This window comes from Diabrotica virgifera, chromosome 7, assembly GCF_917563875.1.
Source record: "Diabrotica virgifera virgifera chromosome 7, PGI_DIABVI_V3a".
Classification (NCBI taxonomy): Eukaryota; Metazoa; Arthropoda; class Insecta; order Coleoptera; family Chrysomelidae; genus Diabrotica; species Diabrotica virgifera.
The window spans coordinates 242,229,335-242,251,083 of NC_065449.1; the positions used below are offsets into that span (position 1 = coordinate 242,229,335).

At 33.3% G+C, this 21,749-nt stretch overlaps 1 protein-coding gene across 1 annotated transcript in view; it reads right to left on the minus strand.

Moving 5' to 3' along the window:
* Positions 1–21,749, minus strand: part of LOC114329174 (collagen alpha-1(XV) chain) — a gene marked incomplete at its 5' end in the record, with an annotated part of 898,386 nt that overhangs the window by 201,948 nt on the left and 674,689 nt on the right. The window contains 3 exons of the mRNA XM_050657117.1: positions 4,323–4,625; positions 18,463–18,540; positions 21,410–21,613. Coding sequence (XP_050513074.1) covers positions 4,323–4,625; positions 18,463–18,540; positions 21,410–21,613 — 585 coding nt within the window. The remainder of the gene's footprint in view (positions 1–4,322; positions 4,626–18,462; positions 18,541–21,409; positions 21,614–21,749) is intronic.

Genomic DNA, 21,749 nt, shown 5'->3' on the forward strand with positions numbered 1-21,749 from the left:
ATATAAACATTAATATCTTTATTTATACAGGGTTGGACAAAAAAATAATTTTTGAATTAAATTAATTGGCAGAAAAAGAAGAATGTATGTAATTTATTTAACTTAAAATACATTCTATTGCTGTCAGAAAATAGAAAATCATGTTTATTTGGCAAAATAAACGTTGCTTTTTGCATAAATTAAATGTTTAAACTGCCAAAAGGTATGTGGCAAGCTGTTTGTGATTTCATTTAAGCGAAAAGTAATGTTTCTTTGTGAAATAAACATTTTTTTGACAGCAGTATAAGTGTATGACATGTATTTTGAGTTAAATAAATTCCATATATTCTTCTTTTTGCGTCAATTAATTTAATTCAAAAATTATTTTTTTGGCCACCCTGTATAAATAATGATATTAATGTTTATATTACTGAATAGGGAATTGAACACTCTTTCAAATGAGCTACGCACAACCTCTATTCCCATTTAAAACAAATGATCGATTACGTCATCACGCTCAGATGGATGAAGTCACCAGTATGAAGTATATGCCAAAAAATTGTAATATAAAAATAAAAATCGAAATGTTTCTGCATTTCCTTAAAATCTAATAACTACTGCCAAATATCGAGGTGGACTGTTTTCTTTGCCCCACCTTGTATATTAAAAAACATGGTTTCAGCGTTTCAGTATTCAAAAAAGATCAATCTTATAAACTATACCATATTTTTTCAAAGTATACCAAAGTCTACTTTTCTAGCTTTTAAGTTGGCAAAAGTTTTTATTGCTTCGGTGATATCTATTTTTACTTGCTTTTTTATAGGTAGATACTTATTAAAGCCAATTATTTTTGATCAATTTAAGTTTAGAAAAAATCTTTCTCCTTCAGCTATTTATCTGGAATTGTTAAATATATTCTTAGAATGTAGAAATATTTGGAAAAACGGAAAGTAAATAATGAGTTAAAATATTGGTAACAATTATTCTAAGTCTACTTTTCTAGCTTTTAAGTTGGCAAAAGTTTTTATTGCTTCGGTGATATCTATTTTTACTTGCTTTTTTATAGGTACTTATTAAAGCCAATTATTTTTGATCAATTTAAGTTTAGAAAAAATCTTTCTCCTTCAGCTATTTATCTGGAATTGTTAAATATATTCTTAGAATGTAGAAATATTTGGGAAAACGGAAAGTAAATAATGAGTTAAAATATTGGTAACAATTATTCTAACTCACGGAATAGATTTTCACCATCTATATCAGATCTACTTCCAAGCGCTAGTTTTTTTTGTAAATTTAAACATTGTGTTGTTTTTTAGGTTTTCTTCGGAGTTTCTCCAAAACAATATACTTTCCATGAAAGAAAAATTATAATTATGTTCCCTCAACATTTCAAATCTTACAAGACGGTGATTCATTGTCACTCGACATTCAATATTGGTCAAAATAGTGTACGCGTCACCTTTTTGAAATTATTGTCGGAATAATCTAAATGGGTTTCATATTTCATTTCCATATCGTAGGTGTAGTAAGCATTAATAGCCTTTGTAAAAAATATCGAAAGTGCACTTGTATGTTTTTGTTATTTGTAGTTTTTTTAAGGACAAAAAGCGCAAGTTTGAGCCTAACAAGTTTTCAGCTTGCGCCCCTTGGACTTGGCGCCCGGGTGCCTCGCACCCCTTGCACCCCCGGGGTTAAGACGGCCCTGTACAAACTCTTTACAAAAGTTGTGACATCAAGAATAGAAAAGAAGCTAGATTTTTGCCAGCCAAAAGAACAAACTGGGTTTCGCACAAACTTTGGAAAAAACTACCATCTGGAGGCAGTAAAGTAACTAATTGAAAAGTCAATAGAATATAATAAGCTCCTTGTCCTAGCATTCGTGGATTTTCATAAAGCCTTTGACACGATATAACTGGATAGTATTTTAGAAGCTCTAAATGAATGCCGCATTGACTATTGTTATAGTACACTCATCTACAATATTTATAAAGAGGCAGCAATGAGCGTTAAGATACATGATAAAACTAAGCAAATAAAAATAGAACGCGGCGTAAGACAAGGCGACACACTCACCAAAACTATTCATACCTGTTCTGGAATATGCCTTTAAGATGTTCAACTGGGACAATAAAGGGATTACAATAGATGAAGAAAAGTTAAATCGTCTTCGTTTTGCAGATGCCATAATCCTTATAACTGGTGACCTAGGATAAATAAAGAAAATGCTAAATGAGTTAGACGCTATCTGCTGGAAAATAGGCCTGAAAATGAACTTTACTAAGACTAAATTTATGACTAATCTGATCCCTAGCGGACAGCTGATTATACGTGAACAGGAAGTAGAGCTAGTTGAAAAGTACATTTACTTATGTCATGAAAATAAAATTGGCAGAAATAACAAAACATGCGAAATAAAAAGAATATTAACTCTTGCTTGGGCAGCCTACGAAGTGCTGAAAAACATATTTAGTCGCAGTATACCAATCAGTTTACAACGACAAGTGTTTGATCAATGTGTGTAACGACATATGAAGCAGAGACACGGACTCTATCCAAGGCAACAACGTCAAAAATGAGGGTTGTTCAAAGGCGTATGGAAAGATCCATGCTGGGCGTAACTCTACCGACTAAAATAAGAAATAAAGATCTGAGACAAAGAACCGGTATTACAGATGTTATAGAACGTATCACCAAGCTCAAACAGAACTGGACAGGACACGTCGCCAGGCTGAAGGACTCAAGATGGATACGAAAGCGAATGGAATGGGGACCAAGAGAAGATAAACGTAGTAGAGGAAGGCCGCTTACACTATGAAGAGATTATATCAGGAAGATTAGTAAAAACTGGCAACAATCAGCACAAAACCGTGAAGTGTGAAAACAATTGGAGGAAACATATGTCCAGCAGTGGACGTAAATTAGTTGGATGATGAAGGAACAAAAATAGCAAATTTTAGCGCGATACGTGAATTTACGTCCCGAAGCGTTGTAGCAAAGTCTTAATCACCCTTGACACAACTAATAGACAGAGAGCTAGAGCCGAAAAATCATCGTCATAAGTAATATGGCATGTGAAATGTGTCTATTGTATATTGATAATTATGACCCCTTTCAGGCTGACATCTCAGTGGATACAGGAAGCAGCAATAAGGGATGAAAGGGGAAAGTTAGTGTAATAATTAAAGGTTTTCACCTCCTATTTTGTTAAACCTCCATCGATTTGCATGAAAACTGCTGGCTAGTTAGAGCATACCTCAAGAAATAAAACTGATTTGGTGCCAACTTGCACTTTTACCCTGGGGGTGGATACCAACTCCTTCTCCGGGGTGAAAACTATTTTCTTAAAAATAACCACACAAATCGATAGAGTGACAAATTTTAAGTAAAATTTGTTATATCATGTTATTAAAATAAATCAATACTTTTTGAGTTATTAAAGATCAAAGATGTGTCTATTTAAGAGCACATGCGTGAAGTTACGGATGACAAAAAGAACGTATTAATTAATTGTATATTAGTAAAATATTATTTTTATATTAATTCGATATTTAATTGAAATTTTTCTATCAATATAAACTGAATATGTTCAGAAACTGGGGTGTCCACATCCAATAATGGGTACATTTGACATGTTCGAATACACTTTTGCTAAATTTATTAAAAATAATATTTTAGTAACATACAATTAATTAATATGTTCTTTTTATCGTCCGTAACTTTACGCATTTGCTCTTAAACAGACAAATCTTTTATCTTTAATAACTCAAAAAGTATTGATTTATTTTAATAACATGGTATAACAAATATTACTTAAAATTTGTCCCTCTATCGATTTGTGGGGTTATTTTTTATAAAATGGTTTTCACCCCCGAGAAGGGGTGGTATCCACCCCCAGGATAAAAGTGCAAGTTGGCACCAAATCAGTTTTATTTCTTGAGGTATGTTCTAACTAGTCACCAATTTTCATGCAAATCGATGGAGGTATAACAAAATAGGAGGTGAAAACCTTTAATGACTACACTAACTTTCCCCTTTCATCCCTTATTGCTACTTCCTGTATCCACTGAGGTGTCAGCCTGAAAGGGGTCATAATTATCAATATATAATAGACACATTTTACATGCCATACTCCATATTACTTATGATGATGATTTTTCGGCTCTAGCTCTTAGACTATAATATAAAAATATATTTTACGCCCAATTCTGAATAAAATGTTATTAACCTTAACAAAGAGTGAGTGGCCAATAAATAGATATAAACATTACTAGACCGTGGTTGTGCGTGCTTTCGTAATGTTATTACGTCTAAATATAATAAACATCTAGTAAATTCCTACTTACATCTACGTTTTCAAACTCGACAGGCCCCGGCGGCCCTGGCGATCCAGGTGGGCCTGGCAGTCCTGGCGTTCCATCTCTTCCTGGCTCTCCCTTAGCACCCTGATATCCTTCCGAACCTTGAGGACCTTTTTCTCCTCGCTCACCTTTGTCACCGGGCGGACCGATGGGGCCTCTATCTCCTGGAGGTCCTGGCAGCCCACTCGCTCCAGGTGATCCAGGTTTTCCTTCAATTGGCGTATAGGGAATGTTGGCCTGGCTTTTAATTGTGCTAATGATTGACGTTAAGTTGCATGTGCAGACAGCCTTAAATAAAATTTGGTCTATTAGTTTAAAAATATCTATCAACATGGATTAGGTACAATAAATATAAGAACCTGATGTCAAACATGTAACCATCACAAATGTTTAGAACAAAATTGAGAGATAAGGGCATGTGCCTGATAATTTAAGGGTAGCTTTGAACTTTATTGGGGGCTCTGGAAAAAAGTATCCACGAATGCTTCCAAAATATTGTGACGGTCCCAGGCCGGCCCTGTCAATTCCGGAAGCTTCTGGCGGCGAAGTGTCAGATACCCTTTCTGTTTGCAATTGGCGTATCTAGAAGGCCATCGATAAACCTTTTTTATTGTTCTGTAAATAATATTTACCTTTCGATTTTTCTCGAAATCAGTAGTCTAATTGTACATAACTATATAAATAGACATTTTTTGGAATTAGAGTTCAGTTGTGAATTTGAAACCGTCGGTGTACTTTGATATGTAACGGGCGCGGTATAATTTTTGAATTTGTAATTAGATAAATTATTAGATTTGGTGTAGTAAATAAATTAGATATCGTAGTTTGTAAAATAAAAGATATAAATTCAGTGTTTTTCATTTGTTTAGAAGTAAGTTATTAAAAATAAATAAAGTCAACTAAAACTAAACATTAGTGCCTAAAAGATCATAGAAAAGTCAGTTTTGTAACAATATCCTGAAAGTAAGAAAATTTAGGGATTTTTAGAGAGCCACAAAACAGCCCAGATTATTTTAGGGAATTACAAAGGAGTTCGCGGTGGTCAGGTATGTTTAGGGGGAGAATACCATTTTGGGAGTATCTGAATAATATTCAGATAATCTGGAGAATATTTGTAGGCTTGGCTGAAATGTTTTAGGAATATATGAATGGTACATTCCATGTCAAATCACTCAGGCAAAAAATTTTGGATCTCCGATTTGTCTGAAAATTGGTATATAGCTTCTGCGGGACGTAAAAATAAGATATTTAAGGTAAAAAAATCTTCTTCTTCCTTTTTTCTCAAAATGTGTTTTTATGCGATTTTACAGTGATTTGGTGTTTATTTAAACAAATTTGCATTTTCTGGCGTAAAGTATCAATGAAAAACATAATATTTTAATATAAAGGACTCAAAATGTCATTATATGGCATTATAACAAGTTATTTTGAATCAAAACAAGATTTTGATCAAATTTTATAGTGTAAAAAACGTTAAAATACATTTTCCTCCATTCCCAAAATACATCATCATCGATTTGGCTGAAAATTTGCCCACAGATATCCAAAAGATAGAACTTTAAGTGGTTAGAAGGATTTGAATTATACAGTTGAACCCGCTTATTAGAATAGCCTTCGTACCAAGCAAAAATATTCCCATAACCGGGATATTCTAATAACCGATAATTAGTGGCTAGTAAAACCGTTTAGGGACCTCAAATTTCTATTCCTTAAACCGGGATATTCCTATAACCGGTATTCTAATAAGCGGGTTCGACTGTATTACAATACCAAAAAAGTTACATGCAGTAATATCAGACTCAAAAGTATATATTAGTCCAGTCGGGATAGCATTTGACCTTGAATGCCGAGCTGCCCAAAATTTTATTTTTCTGATCTTTAAGGGAGTCAATAGTAGCCTAAATTTAAAATCACGAATGAATTCCTCCGTTACGTTAGCCGCCATCTTGATTTTAAAGGAGAACCTGTTTGGTTCAATATCTCCGCCATTTTTAACTTTTTGACAAAAATGGTAGGAACTAAAATTGTTCCAAATAAATCGTATTTACAATTATTACAATTTTTTTTAACAATTTTTGTCGTGAGGTCGATATTTTCGAGTTAATTTTACTTACAGTAGACGCCTATATTTTTGACTATAATATTGCATGTAACTTTTTTGGTATTGTAATATAATTAAAATCCTTCCCACCACTTAAAGTCCTATATTTTGTCTATCTGTAGGCAAATTTTCAGCCAAATCGATTATGACGTATTTTGGGAATGGAGAAAAATGTGAAAAACGGTATTTTAACATTTTCTACACTATAAAATTTGATCAAAAGCTTGTTTTGAATCAAAGTACCTTGTTATAATGCCATATAATGACATTTTTGAGTCCTTTCTATTAAAATATTATGTTTTTCATTGATACTTTACGATAGAAAATGCAAATTTGTATAAATAAACACCAAATCACTGTAAAATCGCATAAAATAACATTTTGAGAAAAAAAGAAGAAGAAGATTTTTTGACCTTAAATATCTTATTTGTACGTCCCGCAGAAGCTATATACCAATTTTCAGACAAATCGGAGGTCCAAAATTTTTTTTGCTCCAAAATTGAGTGATTTGAAATGGAATGACCCGAATACTTTAGTCTCATAGAAGAAAAGGTAGACGGCCGAAGATCAAAAGGAAGATCTCCAACATGATGAGCAGACCAAACTCTGATGGGATAATCGCTACATGATCCATCAGGTACAGAATCGCGACCAATGGATACAGCTAGCTAACACCATTTAAAGTGTCACCACACAAATGTCTGACAAGGGTTTAAGTAACGAGATAGTGCAGTTACTGAAGGTGGATATGAACTATTACCTCCGATTTCGTTGAACCTCCATGGATTTGCATGAAAATTGGTGAGTGGTTAAAGGACATTTCAAGGAACAAAGGTGATATGGTGCCAACTTGCGCTTTTACACTGGGGGTGGATGCCACCCGTTCTCGGGGGTGAAAATTATTATATTAAGAATAACCCCATAATTCTATAGAGGGACAAATTCTAAGCAAAATTTATTATGTAAAATTATTTCAAAAAATTAAAGCTTTTTGAGTTATTAAAGATAAAATATTTTAATTTTTCATGAGAAAAATGCATGTTTTTATCCGATTTTTCACAAATAACTCAAAAACTATAAGTTTTTGCAAAAGGATTGTTATTACCAAAATTGAAGCTAATAAGAAACTAAATAAACTCCTTACTAGAAAATCTTTTAGTGTTAACTTAAAGTGACGGGAAAATGGTGCATTTTATATCATAAACTTAGTAAACATTTGTCAAAGTGCTTAGAAATATCTATCAAATGAGCAACCGAACGAGTTGATAGCATTAAAATTTATGCTCCAAATTTTTTTCAAAATTTATCATTTTTCAAATTTTTTTTCAAAAAAATGTTATTATTGTTTTTTTTTAACTAACTTCGGTAATTTTTATGATATCAGATACACCTAAAATCCATTTAAAAGCTAATTCCAAGGGCTATTAAACCACGTTGAATTTATTCTTTTAAACACCTTACTTTTTAAAAAATAAATGGTTAAATGGCCCCTGTTACATGGTTCTCACAGGAAAATATAAGCTTTAAACGTTTATATCTCGGTTATTTTTTACCCTACGGAAATAGTCAAAATGGCAGAATATTTAATACAAAAAAACTAAAATCTGGTTACTTACCATTTTTTACGTATATTGAGTATTTTTCGAGTTATTATCAAAAGAATATAAGAATTACGATAATTTTAAAACTTCTGATTTTTTTAAGTTACATCTTTTTTCCATTCTAAAACGGTCAAAATTATTAAAATAATTACTTACGCTAATATAAAGAAATTATTGTAAGGATTACTATAAATTTTACCTTTTGTGGAAATGGCATATGTTTAATTTTTCACTTTTTCCTAAAAAATTCGAAAGGATTCTCTTATTTTCATCATAACTTGTTTAATTTTGATGCTAATAACTTCTCCTGGAGCTCATTTGATAGGTATTTCAAAGTGCTTTGACAAGTGTTTAGAAGTATATTTTATAAATTGCATCGTTTTCCCGTTATTTAACCTTGAATACTTAGATTTGAGTACTCGTCGAAAAAAATACACATTCAATTACCCATAACTTTTTTGAATTAACATCAGTTTAGTTCTTTAAGTGAGGAGTGTATTCAATTTTTTATTGTCTTTAATTTTGGCAATAAGCACTTTTTTGAAAATGCTTATAGTTTTTAAGTTATACGTAAAAACAGTTTTAAAACATGCATTTTTTTAGGAAAAAATAAAATTTTTGATCTTTAATAACTCAAAAAGTATTGATTTATAATAATAACTTTATATAACAAATTTTGATTAAAATTTGTCCCTCTATCGACTTATGATATTATTTTTATTAAAATAATTTTCACCTCCGAGAAGGGGTGGCATCCACCCCCAGGGTAAAAGCGAAAGTTGGCATCATGTCACCTTTATTCCTTGAGGTATCCTCTAGCTACTCACCCATTTTTATGAAAATTGATGAAGGTTCAACGAAATCGGAGGTGAAAACCTTCAGTGACTGCACTAAGAAGGATGTCTATTTTTATGAACAATTGTCAAATATCTCGGAGATGCTTGTTGCTTTCAGAATATACCGTATAACGATAATGTTACATACATTCTGGAACAGTTTAGAAACGCTGGAATAATATTTTTAAACTTTGAAAGATTTTGAGGTATCTGGAAAACCTTTCAGGACTGTCATAGAAGATTTTGGAAAAAATCTCAAGGTATGCCGAAAGTTTTGATATTGTTCCAACAAATTTTAGAATTTTCCCTATATTTTCTGTATTTGTAGTTTAAGAACATCTGAAATACTTTAGATCAGCCAGAAATATTTCAAAAACCTTTTAGTTTCTTACATAACCACCGAGTTTAAGGGCCATCTAAAAACCTGTAAAACAAACTGAACGATCCTGATATCCTTCAGAAGGCTCGTGAAATTCTCAAATTAGTCGGAAAATAATTTTCAGACAGTGCTGAAATGTTTTTGAAAACTACCTGAAAATCATCGAAACAGATTGAAATGCTTCAGGAAGCTTTGTTGAAAGATTGTATAGTGATCTGGATTGCTAAAGACTACACTACAATATTTCCGAGACTTTGGTAGCTTTTGGATACTGAAAGATTTATCAGAAAATCAGGAAATATTTAGAATGATCACTGAAGGTTTGAGAAACATCTGTAAAATTTTGATCATAATAGGTATAACTATTCCGGTCGGTCTAGACAGTCCAGTTGGCAGAGGCACAGTCGATCGACAAGTTTAGTGGATTTGCGATCGACGGTTCGAGCCTCAGCCAGGTCATGAAATTAATAAAAGACCAACGCCGTAGTACAAAATTCAATAGAATCTACGACTTGGTCTGGAATAACTGGCGTCTGATCAGCCTATGGAGGATTGGTACGACAAGGGATAAGGGCTTGCGGATTGGTGATACTCCTCGATAGATCCCTACCGAAGAGCGTTGACGCCTAAGAACGGTGTATATATAATTATTCCTTCTTCTTCTTCTTCCTTCTTGTATGTAGGCTTTAAAGCCTGAGTCTTCTTCAATATTAGCCTCCTAAATTGTTTAAGTTATCGCACCATCTTTTTCTTGGTCTGCCAATACTTCTTCGTCCATTTAGCGACTTATCTCGTGCTATTCGTACTATCCTATCCTCTGCCATTCTACTAATGTGTTCGTTTCACTCCTGTTTCCGTTTTGTCACCCATCCATTTATGTCTTCTATATTGCATGATCTTCTTATGTTTTCGCTTCTCTCCCTATCCAACAGACTTTTCCCTGATATTCGTCGGAGTATTTTCATCTCTGTTGTTTCTAGTAGTCGTCTCGTTTTAGATGTGTCAGGTCTTGTCTCCGCCGTGTATGTTAATCTAGGTCTAATTGCGGCTTTATAGATTCTTGCTTTTGTGTCTTGTCTTAGGTGTTTGTTTTTCCAGATTATGTCATTAAGAAATGCCGCCGCTTTACTTGCTTTTAAGCTTTGTTGTCGTACTTCCTCTTTAACATTTCCGTAACTGATTATATCTATTCCCAGATATGTAAACCTTGCTTCCTGTTTTATTATTTTCCCATCAATTTCGATTTTACATCATAGTGGGTATTTAGATGTTGTCATACATTTGGTTTTTTTGCTGATATTATCATATTGTATTTCTTGGCTGTTGTATTGAAGATGTGTGTTAATCTTTGGAGATCGTCTTCTGTCTCTGCGATTAATGCGGCGTCGTCTGCATAACATAATATTTGGATTTCTTTGTTCCCCATTCTGTAACCATGACCTTTACGTACTGCTTCTATTTTCGCCCAGTATTATATTAAAGAGCAGTGGGCTTAATGAGTCACCTTGTCTAACTCCGCTTTGTACTGGTATAAACTGCATTAGTTTTCCATTTATCTTTGCCTGTATTCAATTATGAAAGTAGATGTTTTCAATGGTTTGTATAATATTGATTGGTATGTTTCTTCTATACAGTAAATGTAAGACGTCTTCGACTTGGATGCGATCGAAAGCCTTTGTCAGGTCTATAAAACATAGATATGCTGGTTTATTGTACTCAATGGCCTTTTCTATGATTTGTCTCAGTACAAATACGGCGTCTACGCAGGATCTTCCGGAGCAGGGCCTCGATTTTTGACCCTTCGCTTCGTTATCGAACGTATTCGCTACGTATACTAAACAGATACGAAGCGAATACGTTCGATAACGAAGCGAAGGGTCAAAAATCGAGGCCCTCAAGCCTTATATAACTATTCCGTAATATTTTAAGAGGATCATTCGTTACTATACAGAGAGCACGTAAAGGTTGGAATAAATTCATTTTCTCGAGAATGGACGATTTTGGAAAAAAAATCCTAAAACAGGTCAATCTTTATTTTTAAATTACGACTTTTTGGCATATATATCATATTAGTGACGTCACCCATCTGGGCGTGATGACGTCATCGATGATTTTTTTAAATGAAAATAGGGATCGTCTGATAAGGATTTCAAAGGTAATTTAATTATCTATTCAGCAATATAAACTTTAATCTAATTATTTATACAGGGTGTCCAAAAACTTTTTTTGAATTAAATTTAATGACATAAAAAGAAGAATGTGTGTAATTTATTTAATTCGAAATACATTTTACTGATATCAGAAAACAGGAAAAAATGTTTATTTGGCAAATAAATATTGGTTTTTGCTTAAATTCAACATTAAAGCAGCCACCCACCAGCCTCGTGAGAGTTTGAACATTTAATTTAAGCGAAAGGCCATGATTATTTTTCAAATAAACATTTCTTTCTGTTTTCTCAGAGCAGTAAAATGTATTTTGAATTAAATAAATTACATACATTCTTCTTTTTATGTCAATAAATTTAATCCAAAAAAATTTTTGTTGGACACCCTGTATAAATAATTATATTAATGTTTAAATTACTAAATAGAGAATTTAATTACCTTTCAAATGAGCTATGACACGATTCTTATTCTCATTCAAAAAATCATCGATTACGTCATCACGCCCAGGTGGGTGACGTGACTAGTATGATATATATGCCAAAAAGTTGTAATTTAAAAATAAAAATTGACCTGTTTCGGGATTTCTCTCCAAAATCGTCCATTCTCGAGAAAATGAATTTATTCCAACTTTTACGTGCTCACTGTATACTCTAAATATGGACATTTGTTAGTTTGCTGTAGTGCGATGTAATTTCGTGTGAATACTCATATTTTACCAAAAACCGGGTGTACGGAAAATGGACATGTGTTGTTTCTGCATTAGAGCGACTCAATTATGGAAAATTTCATTATTAAGACATGATTGCCCTCGCCATGTATAACTTACAGCGCTAAATAATTTGAAATTGCTTTATCTAAGCTGAAAACAAAACGAAACATGATGTTCTACATCATCAGCAATTAAAAAAGACCAATCAACGAAATTAGCCTGGAATGTTTTTCGTCCACGCGACGATCGTTAAGTTAGAAATTCTCACGAAAAAGTTATAAACCTTCTTAATCAACTTAAAACTTTAATACTAGACGTTATTTCTACAATTAACGTTTGCTTTTTCCTTAACTTTTCGAAATGGCTCGTCAATGTCGCTTCCTGAGTTCAGGTCGATAAAATGGACAATTTAGTATTATGGTCATAAGGGGATGATCCAAAAGGGAAAATTGAAGAATTCATTGGTACAGGGTGTCCCGAAACTCTCCTGACAAAAGAAGACCGGACATTCCTCAGATAATTTTAAGACAATTTAACGCAATTCACCTACTCCGAAAATCCTACGGAAGCTAGAGCTCTTGGAAGATGGCGCATTGTAAATAGTTTTTTTAAATACCTCCAGAACGCTTCTATTTAGAAAAACGAAAATTGGTTGATTGATTAAATTATGAGGTATTCTAGTACCAAAAGTGTCTCTTGCTTTAAGTGGGTTAAATACACCATTGTTTTATGATTTTTTTTATTTGTTTGTCAAATTCAAAAAACCAAAAATTTTCAAATTGATTTTTCTAGAAGATGGTACATCCTAGCAATTTAAAAAGCAAGAGTACTTTTCAGTACTAGAATACCTCACAATCTAATAATCCAGTATCAAAAACGCTTAAAAGTTAAAGACAAACAAGTTATGCGATAAAATGACCGTTTTCCTATCTAAAACGGATTCTTATGACCGGTACTAGAAATTCGGAAGTGATGAAATCGATTTATCTCTGGAAGATAAATAGGCGTGATTGTTTTCGTTTTTCTAAATAGAAGCGTTTTGGAGGTATTTAAGAAAACCAATCACAAAACCCGATCTTGCAAAGAGCTCTACCTACTTTAGGAAGCATTTTCGGTAGTGTTGCCCAAAATCAGTCTTGATCTTGCAGTCTTGGTCTTGTTCTTGCGTTTTTGCAAGACCAAGACCAAGACCAAGACCGCCTAATTTGAACAAGACCAAGACCAAGACTTACCGTGCAAGATTTGAGCAAGAACTTGCAATTAGAACTGAGGGTCGTTTTATGAAGTATATTTGTTGGGGTATATTCTTAGGTAGGTACTCTATGAGAAGCAAAAAAAATTGTAAAATTGGACTTATGCGCCTTACAAACAATACCATAAACAAACATACATTCTTCGCTCTGAAATTAATTGTCCAGGTTTTGAGAAGAGCCGCCCTCTATTATCTATTTATAAATTAATGTATCAAAACTTTTTAAAAATATGTCATATGCTGATAAAAAATATACCTACCTAATAAGTAGTTCATTTTTTTCCTTAATTAGTTTTCTTGGAATTTAAACACCACAAAAATCATATCGATATAGAATAATAAGAATAAGACTATTGTGTATATTTTTTCTGCTGAATGTGACTACGATAACGAGACAGGCTAATAATAATAACAGATAATGCCGTTCCGGCTATACCGTGTAACCAAATACCCAAATATTTAGTAACGGTATACTGTCTACGAGGCATTCAACAAAGAAATATTTACAGTGAAATACTTGGAAAACAAAGGGACATTTATAAGCTGTTTTTTCTGTAGGTAGTTAAATCAAATTGGTCATTTGTTTTATCAATCGACTGTTCTTTTGTAACTCTTTGGTTGATATACACTACTTCAATTTGATTTTTTATTTACTTGATTTTAATGTTTGATAATAATATAGCCTTAATCTGTATAAATATGGCTGTAATAATATTGTTTCTAGACAGGTAAATTGTCATTGTATACCGGGTGTACCAATCAAACTGTATTTTTTTCTCAAAGTTCGCATCACCCTGTGGAATATTCTAGCATTTATAAAATATTGAAATTAAAACCCAACTATAGCCTCATATTTTCTTAACATTTTGTTTTTTTATTCATTCGCTTATGTTGGATAATAAAAAGTTAGGTACTTTAACAACTGAAATGTTCGTCATCAGTACAGGGTGTTTTTAAATAAGTATGGCAAACTTTAAGAGGTAATTCTGCACGAAAAATAATTTGACAGTTTGCTTTATAAATGTATGTTCGCAAACATAGGCGTAACGAGGGGGTGGTTTTGGGGGTTATAAACCCCCCTCCCTTTTGGATATACTTTGAGCTCTATATGCTTAACACCATTATTAATCCATACCCCGCAGAGACCTTCAAGTAAATGTAACAACCCCCTCCTTAGAATCTTCCTGGTTACACCTCTGTTGGTGGGTTTTAAGAGGTAGTTATTACGCATTTTTGACATACAATTAAGAATTTAATATTCACCATTGGCGCGCATACGGGTAACGTGACCCGTTTGTTTAGAATTACCCCTTAAAATTTGCCATACTTATTTAAAAACACCCTGTATTTATGAAAAACATGGCTAGTTGCTAAAATACCTACTTTACTGTTATCCAACATAAGCGAATGAAAAAACAAAATTTTAAAATATATCAGACTGTAGTTGGGTTTTAATTTCAGTATTTTATAAATGCTAGAATATTCAAGAGGATGATGCTACCTTTGAGAAAAAAACACAGTTTGGTTACTACACTCATTAGTACCGATAAGGTATCCGGTACCTATACAACGACAATTCAACTTCTAGCAACAATATTATTACAACGAGATTGTTAACGAGTACGGCTATATAATATTCAAAAATTACTTAAATCAGATAACAGGTTTAGGAAATTCTAGACATCAAAAATGACCCATTTTTAAGGAGGTGCCTTAATTTCTTGGAGAAGTGTATAAATTCTCGGTTTGGTATTCTGTACCAAAATGAGAACTGGCATTATGAAGGGCTAGGTGAAAGAACGATGAATGTCTATCTGCAAGAATTTTCGGTAAAATGAAAAACAAAGTTACATATTCATTGTTTTTACCCCTTGCGTCCAATCTTGTGACGTGATTTTAAGACGATTATCATATTTATTTCCCCTTGTCCATTCCCAGGTTGATAGTACTTTTTCTAAGCTAAAAGATTGCACAAAAATCTCAAAATGACCAAAAATTGACATTCATCCTTTTTCCCTCTGACCCTTCATATTGTGCACATCTGTCACCGAATTAAATGCTTTTCAAATCACACATTGTCAATGGTAAATACAGTGGAACCTCGATAACTCGGATTAATCGGGACCGCGGCCGATCCGGGTTATCGAAAATCCGAGTTAGCCGGAGAATATGGTAAAAATTAATAAAATACGGTATACTTACAGATAACCTCCATTATAATTACAAAAACATGAAACACATATGCACAGTACACATCTAAATTACCTATAGTTGTATAGAGTGTAGAGTTTTGTTCATTTCTTGGTAAAAAACTCAGTCATACTGTAGAGATGTACCGACATCATATGATGCTGCAATAAATTGATTAAAGATTCGCCTTTATCAATCCTACCTAATGTTTCTAGTTTCTTTTCCATTGTCACTACAATATTTTTACGTTTTGTTACCATTACGTAGACAAAAATCACGAAACACAATCTGAAGCACGATTACAGAACGGAAGTGATTAATACGACTGTACTACACACAATACGGTCACAAGGAACAATGTTGTTATTTAAGAACAGACTAAGACCATTGTTTTAAAAAAGAATTTTTAAATAGTCACGTCTATTTTAAACAATGCTAAGACAGTTTGACATAAATAAAGGAAAAGAAATACAGACAGGTGCCTGTTCTTTCCGATAAGCCGAGACGATCGCTCTGCCGCCGTGTGCATGAATCATTTTTACTATTGTATATGTAGTTCAAATTACACAAATACATATTATCTCTCAAATATTATTTTGCCTACATACATTTTTATTTGATAAAATTGTAAAAGTGTTTATTTGTTAAATTTTTGTCTGATGAAAATCGGTTCGGGTTAGCCGGACTTCCGGGTTATCGGGGGCCGACTTATCGGGGTTCCACTATACTCGAAAAAATACGCAAGTTCCTAATAAACTTTGGTTAGTTGGAACATAGACACGGATCGCTTATATCGTAGGTTCAAACCCGGTGTCAGTTGTTTAGATACTTATTAATTTGGTTGGTCTTTACTAGGGCTGTGATATTAAAGCTTAAAATTGACCTACTCTGTTACGTTGTTCTAAGATATGTAATAGGCTAGTGGACAACTGCGAGACTTACAAGACTCTTGCTGCAAGACCAAGACCAATACCAAGACCTGGAGCGCAATACCAAGACCAAGACCAAGACCAAGACTCTCTCTCTAAGTCTCGTCTTGGTCTTGCATTTGGGCAACACTAATTTTCGGACTAGGTGAATTGGGTTTTGGGTAAAATTGTCTTAAAATTATCTGAAGAAACTCAGGTGTTCGTTTGTCAAGAGAGTTTCTGAACACCATGTGTATATAATATTATATTGAAAAGACCGGTTACTTTACAGGATATACAATATTTGAAAGGCATCTAACAAGAGTGTAAGTGAAGTACAGTAGACTCGCGATTATCCGAGTCTCTGTCATCCGAGCCCCTCGGTTAACCGAGGCAAAAGTAATAACAGGTGAGTTACAATTTTCAACCTTGACGCAACATCGCCGATTCAAAATCAAAAAGGGGAATAAAGCTTATGCAAAATCAGAGACTTTTTAAACAGTAATATTGATAAGGTAAATGTTTTTATCTTTTATAGACAGTACTGTATTAATATTGTCATTAAAATATTCACAGTTATGATTATTTACGTGTTTTTCTATCAATATAACCAATCTCAGTGTTAACCGAGTTTTTCCGTATCCGAGGTAGTCACGGTCCCAGTTACCTCGGATAATCGCGAGTCTACTGTATTGACTTTTATTGATATTTTTAAAATTTTGGCGGATACCCTTAAAATAGCGCATGCGGTAAAATTTTTGTTCTTCACCAATTTTCATACAGATAATTTTTTATAATTATTATTATATTTACGCGACAATTAAAGTCTATAAAAAATAGATGGTAGAGATCTACGTATAATAGAAAACCTGTATTGGAAGCAGAAAACAGTCGTGCGAGTCAATGGGAGATTAACCAACGAATGTTACATTCAAAGAGTCGTCAGACAGGGATGCATTTTCTCGCTTGTTATTTACTCGGATAAAATTTTCAAACATAATTTTCAAGATTAAGGCCTTGGAGTGAAAGTCAATGGTAAACTGATACTCTTAGATATGCTGACGAAACTATTATCTTATTTTTATACGATAGTCTATAGGGCATTTAAGTGTTATTGGATGGTGCAAAAAGGACAGCAAGAGAAACTAGTCTAAAAATGAACGCTTCTAAGACAAAATTTATGATATTTATTTGCCACCTTACGAGAATGCTTCTCTACAGATCGATCAACAAAGCATTGAGAGATTTACTCAGTTTAAATATATAGGATGTTACAATACATACCAACTAAACCCAACTAAAGAGTTGCAGACTTGAACCCAACGTTCCCTAAATGAAATACTTTTTCTGTAACCACATATAGTTTAAACCTAAAATGACGTCAAAGAATGATTTAGTGATATATTTGGTCAGTGTTTTTACATGATGCCGAGACATGGACTCTGAAAACTGATCCGATCAATCGCCTGGAGGCATTTGAGATGTGGTTGTACATAAGAATGCTCCGAATCGCCTGGGCAGCGATGCATACCAACAAAGTTGTGTTAAATTGAGCAAATGCCGTTCGTGAGTGAGTGAAAAATTATTAAAATAAGAAAATTTCAAGTCTAGGACATGTTCTTAGAAGAGACTGGTACAGAATCTTTTAGGTTATCATGAAAGTAATATCGAAGGCCGCAGAGGAATTGGAATGAAGCAGATGTCACGGCAATTGGACAGGAATACGTAGAGACAAACAACTATTCTGATTAGCTGAAGAACTTGAACAACTCGTCAATGTAATTACTTTACCAACGTTAGGAGGGCCTAATATGAAACCGATATAAGAAGACATCAAAAAATAATGATCGTAAATTAAAACATGGCTATTGAAACACCAATGAATAAAAGTAGTGCAGATGAAACTCCTTATAAGGTAATACTTACAAAGATAAAACACCTTATTTAGTAATAACCAAATTAGATTAACAAAAAAATGCTCACCTCTGGTGCTGGTACTCCTGGAAGACCTGATGGGCCGGGAGGTCCGGGAGGACCTCTAATTGATTCTCCCGGTGGTCCCTATAATCCAAAATGTGTTAATATGAAAAAATACAAAAATATAATGAGAAAAGTATTTAGGTACATGTAATATAATATATATGTAGTATCGGAATAAAACAATGAAAAATGTATTACAATTTATTTTCACTATAACTGTTTTGACAGAGTACTGTTTTTATCTGATATATTTTCACTATGAGTCGACACTTTATAGTTTTTAACTGAATAAGTTAGACAAGAGAACAACTGATTGTCTCAAATTGGTCAATCAGAATTTTATCCTTATTGTGTTCAGATATACGTTTGTTACAGATTCTACCAGTTTGACTGAAGTATGGTTTTTAGCAGTCACCACTTTGTGGTGTATACGGTACCCCGTCAAAATAGCCCCGACATAATATCTTGCACACAAAATAGCTCCGACAAAATAGCCTGCAGACAAAATAGCCGCGGAATAATAGCCCGCCGCCAAAATAGCCCCGACAAAATAGCCCCGACCAAATAGCCCCGACAAAAAAGCTCCCTTCAGAATTCATCATGAAATAATCCCTTAAAAATACATTTTTTCGGAAATGGTAATTATCTTCTATTCACATCTTAACTAAATCTTAACCACATTCAGAGAACTCGAGTCCTGTCTTCTCTGCCTCTTGGAAGTTTGAACATTTAATTTAAGCGAAAATCAATGTTTATTTGTAATATAAACATTTTTTTCTATTTTCGGGTAACAGTAAAATGCGTTTTAAATTAAATAAATTACATACATTCTTCTTTTTTTGTCAAATAATTTAAATTAACAAAAAGTTTTTTGACAGCTTGTATAAATAATTATGTAATTGTTTATATTACTAAATAGAGAATTAAATAACCATTCAAATGAGCTAGCACGCGACCCCTATTCTCATTTAAAAAAAATCATCGATTACGTCATCGCGCCCAGATGGATGACGTCACTAGTATGATATATATAACAGAATATCGTAATTTAAAAATAAAAATCGATCTATTTCAGGCTTTTTCCTTGACGTCGCGGGTTTACGAAATAACGAATTTATTCCTTCCATTATTATGAAGAAGATTACACTAGTCAACAAATAAACAAAAAATTTTTGCGACAGATGTTAAAATGGCTGTACCGTGGAGTTTAAAGCGCCCTGAATGCGAATTCAAACACTAAAATTTTCCACCATGTATAGATTTTGAGTTATCTTCTTCTTAAGGTGCCGTGCATTTCTGCGCAGGGGTCCACGCGTACATTGTCTTGTCAGGTGAAATGTTAGATTTTGAGTTATAGAATGCATCAAATATTGCTGTTTATTATAAAAATTCTTTTATACTATATATACATAAGTTCAGAACTAGAAACAAAAAATATAGTAAGTCTTTTGTACACAATTTTGTGCATATCCCAATTTTCCCATAACACTATGTGGATTAACACGAACACACATTTTATCCTGCATATTACAAAACTAGGATAGCTCCTGGTTTCGGTTCCTAAATATTATAAGTTTTACTGGCTAGTAAATTCCATTTAAAAAAAAAATTATTATTGTAATCTAGAACCTAGAGTTAAGCATGTTTTTGGACAAGTGAAGGTCTCGAACTAAATCATGTAATTCGGCTTGTTGGATGCAATAAGGTGCTTTTCGTCGCTTTCGTGAAAATAAGAATCATTATTTTCTGATACATCATCGGGTTTACTTTTATCGCCATACATTTCCAAATCTTTCTCCCAATTTGCCGTGGCTCCTGGAACTGGTAAATCTTCTCCATGGAAAACCGGCTTTATTGCTGAGATAATATCTGGATATTCAATTTTATGCTTGCTTTTCCTTGAAAACACAGACACTTTTGTCATGCAGAAGTAACAGTCGTTAAAACGGTTTAGAACTATAAGTTTAAATGGGTAGGTTTACTGATTAAGGTTTACTTTTGGTTTATTCTTTATTTAAATGTTAATGTATTATTCGTAGACATTTTAGATATCAAAGTATGTATTGTCAAATTATGCACGATTTTTAGAAAAAATGTTAATTTGATAACATCACTCCCCGATATATTACAAGTGACTGTTTTAAAAAAAGATTTAGTAAAATATTCATAACTCAAAAATTGTAACCCTTTTTTTTTAAATCATAACTCAAAAATCTTACGTGTTAGGAACTTTTTATCACCATAATCATATTCAGAGAACAAAAATTAACAAAAAACAGCATATTGTATTCCAGTCGCAAATTGGTTGTAAACTAGTGTTATTAGAAGAATTTTTTTACTGAGCAATATATTATATTTTGACAACGACGTCCGAAGTGGAAGTCGAAACGTTAATAAAATATGTTTTTCTAAGTAAATTGTGGCTTATTTCCCAATTAGAATAGTAATTTAAAATAAATGGTACTCCGTTAAAAGGTAAACCGTTTTATTGGGGGTGTTTTCTAAGAGGCTGTTTTAGCCGGGGCTATTTTAGCCGGGGCTGTTTTTACCGGGGCTATTTTGTGTGCGATCTATTTTGTCGGGGCTATTTTGTTTGCGGGCTATTTTGTCGAGGCTATTTTGTGTCCGGGCTATTTTGACGGGGCTTTTTTGACGGAGCTGTTTTGACCGGGCTATTTTGACGGGTCACAGGTGTAGGTAGGTGTATACAATACTGTGTAACTGCCTTTTCTTTTGGCTTAAAACAAAGGCCTCAAGCTATCTTTATTAGAATCTATGGAAATTTGTCAGTGTTTTATTCTTAGATACAATGCACTTCCATTAAGTAATGGTGTAATCCATCATTTTTATATAATATTTAGTAATATAAAATTAATTGGTTTCATTATTTACATCAAAATATCAATTTGTACTTTTGTACATACTTTAAATACAGTTTGTTGATACTCACCCTGGGCCCTCGATCTCCCTTCTCCCCTCGATAATATCCAGCGGCAGCTTTGTCACCATCATAAAGAGAATTACAACAATGTTCTTTATCAGAATCACAAAAGCAAGTCTTACCATCAGGAGGTGGTGGAGGCGGCGGAAAAACTCCTAGATCTTCTGTCCCGCTGCCTTCTCTGTACGATCCATCGTAGTCCATTCTTTCTATCTGGAAAGGAATAACAGAAATTACTACTCACGTTGTGTAGAAGTCAACAGAAATACCTAAAACAGCCAAGGTCAGATCGATCAAAGACTTTGGTTTTGCGACGTTGTCAGATCAATTGGGTTTCAAAGGGATTCCG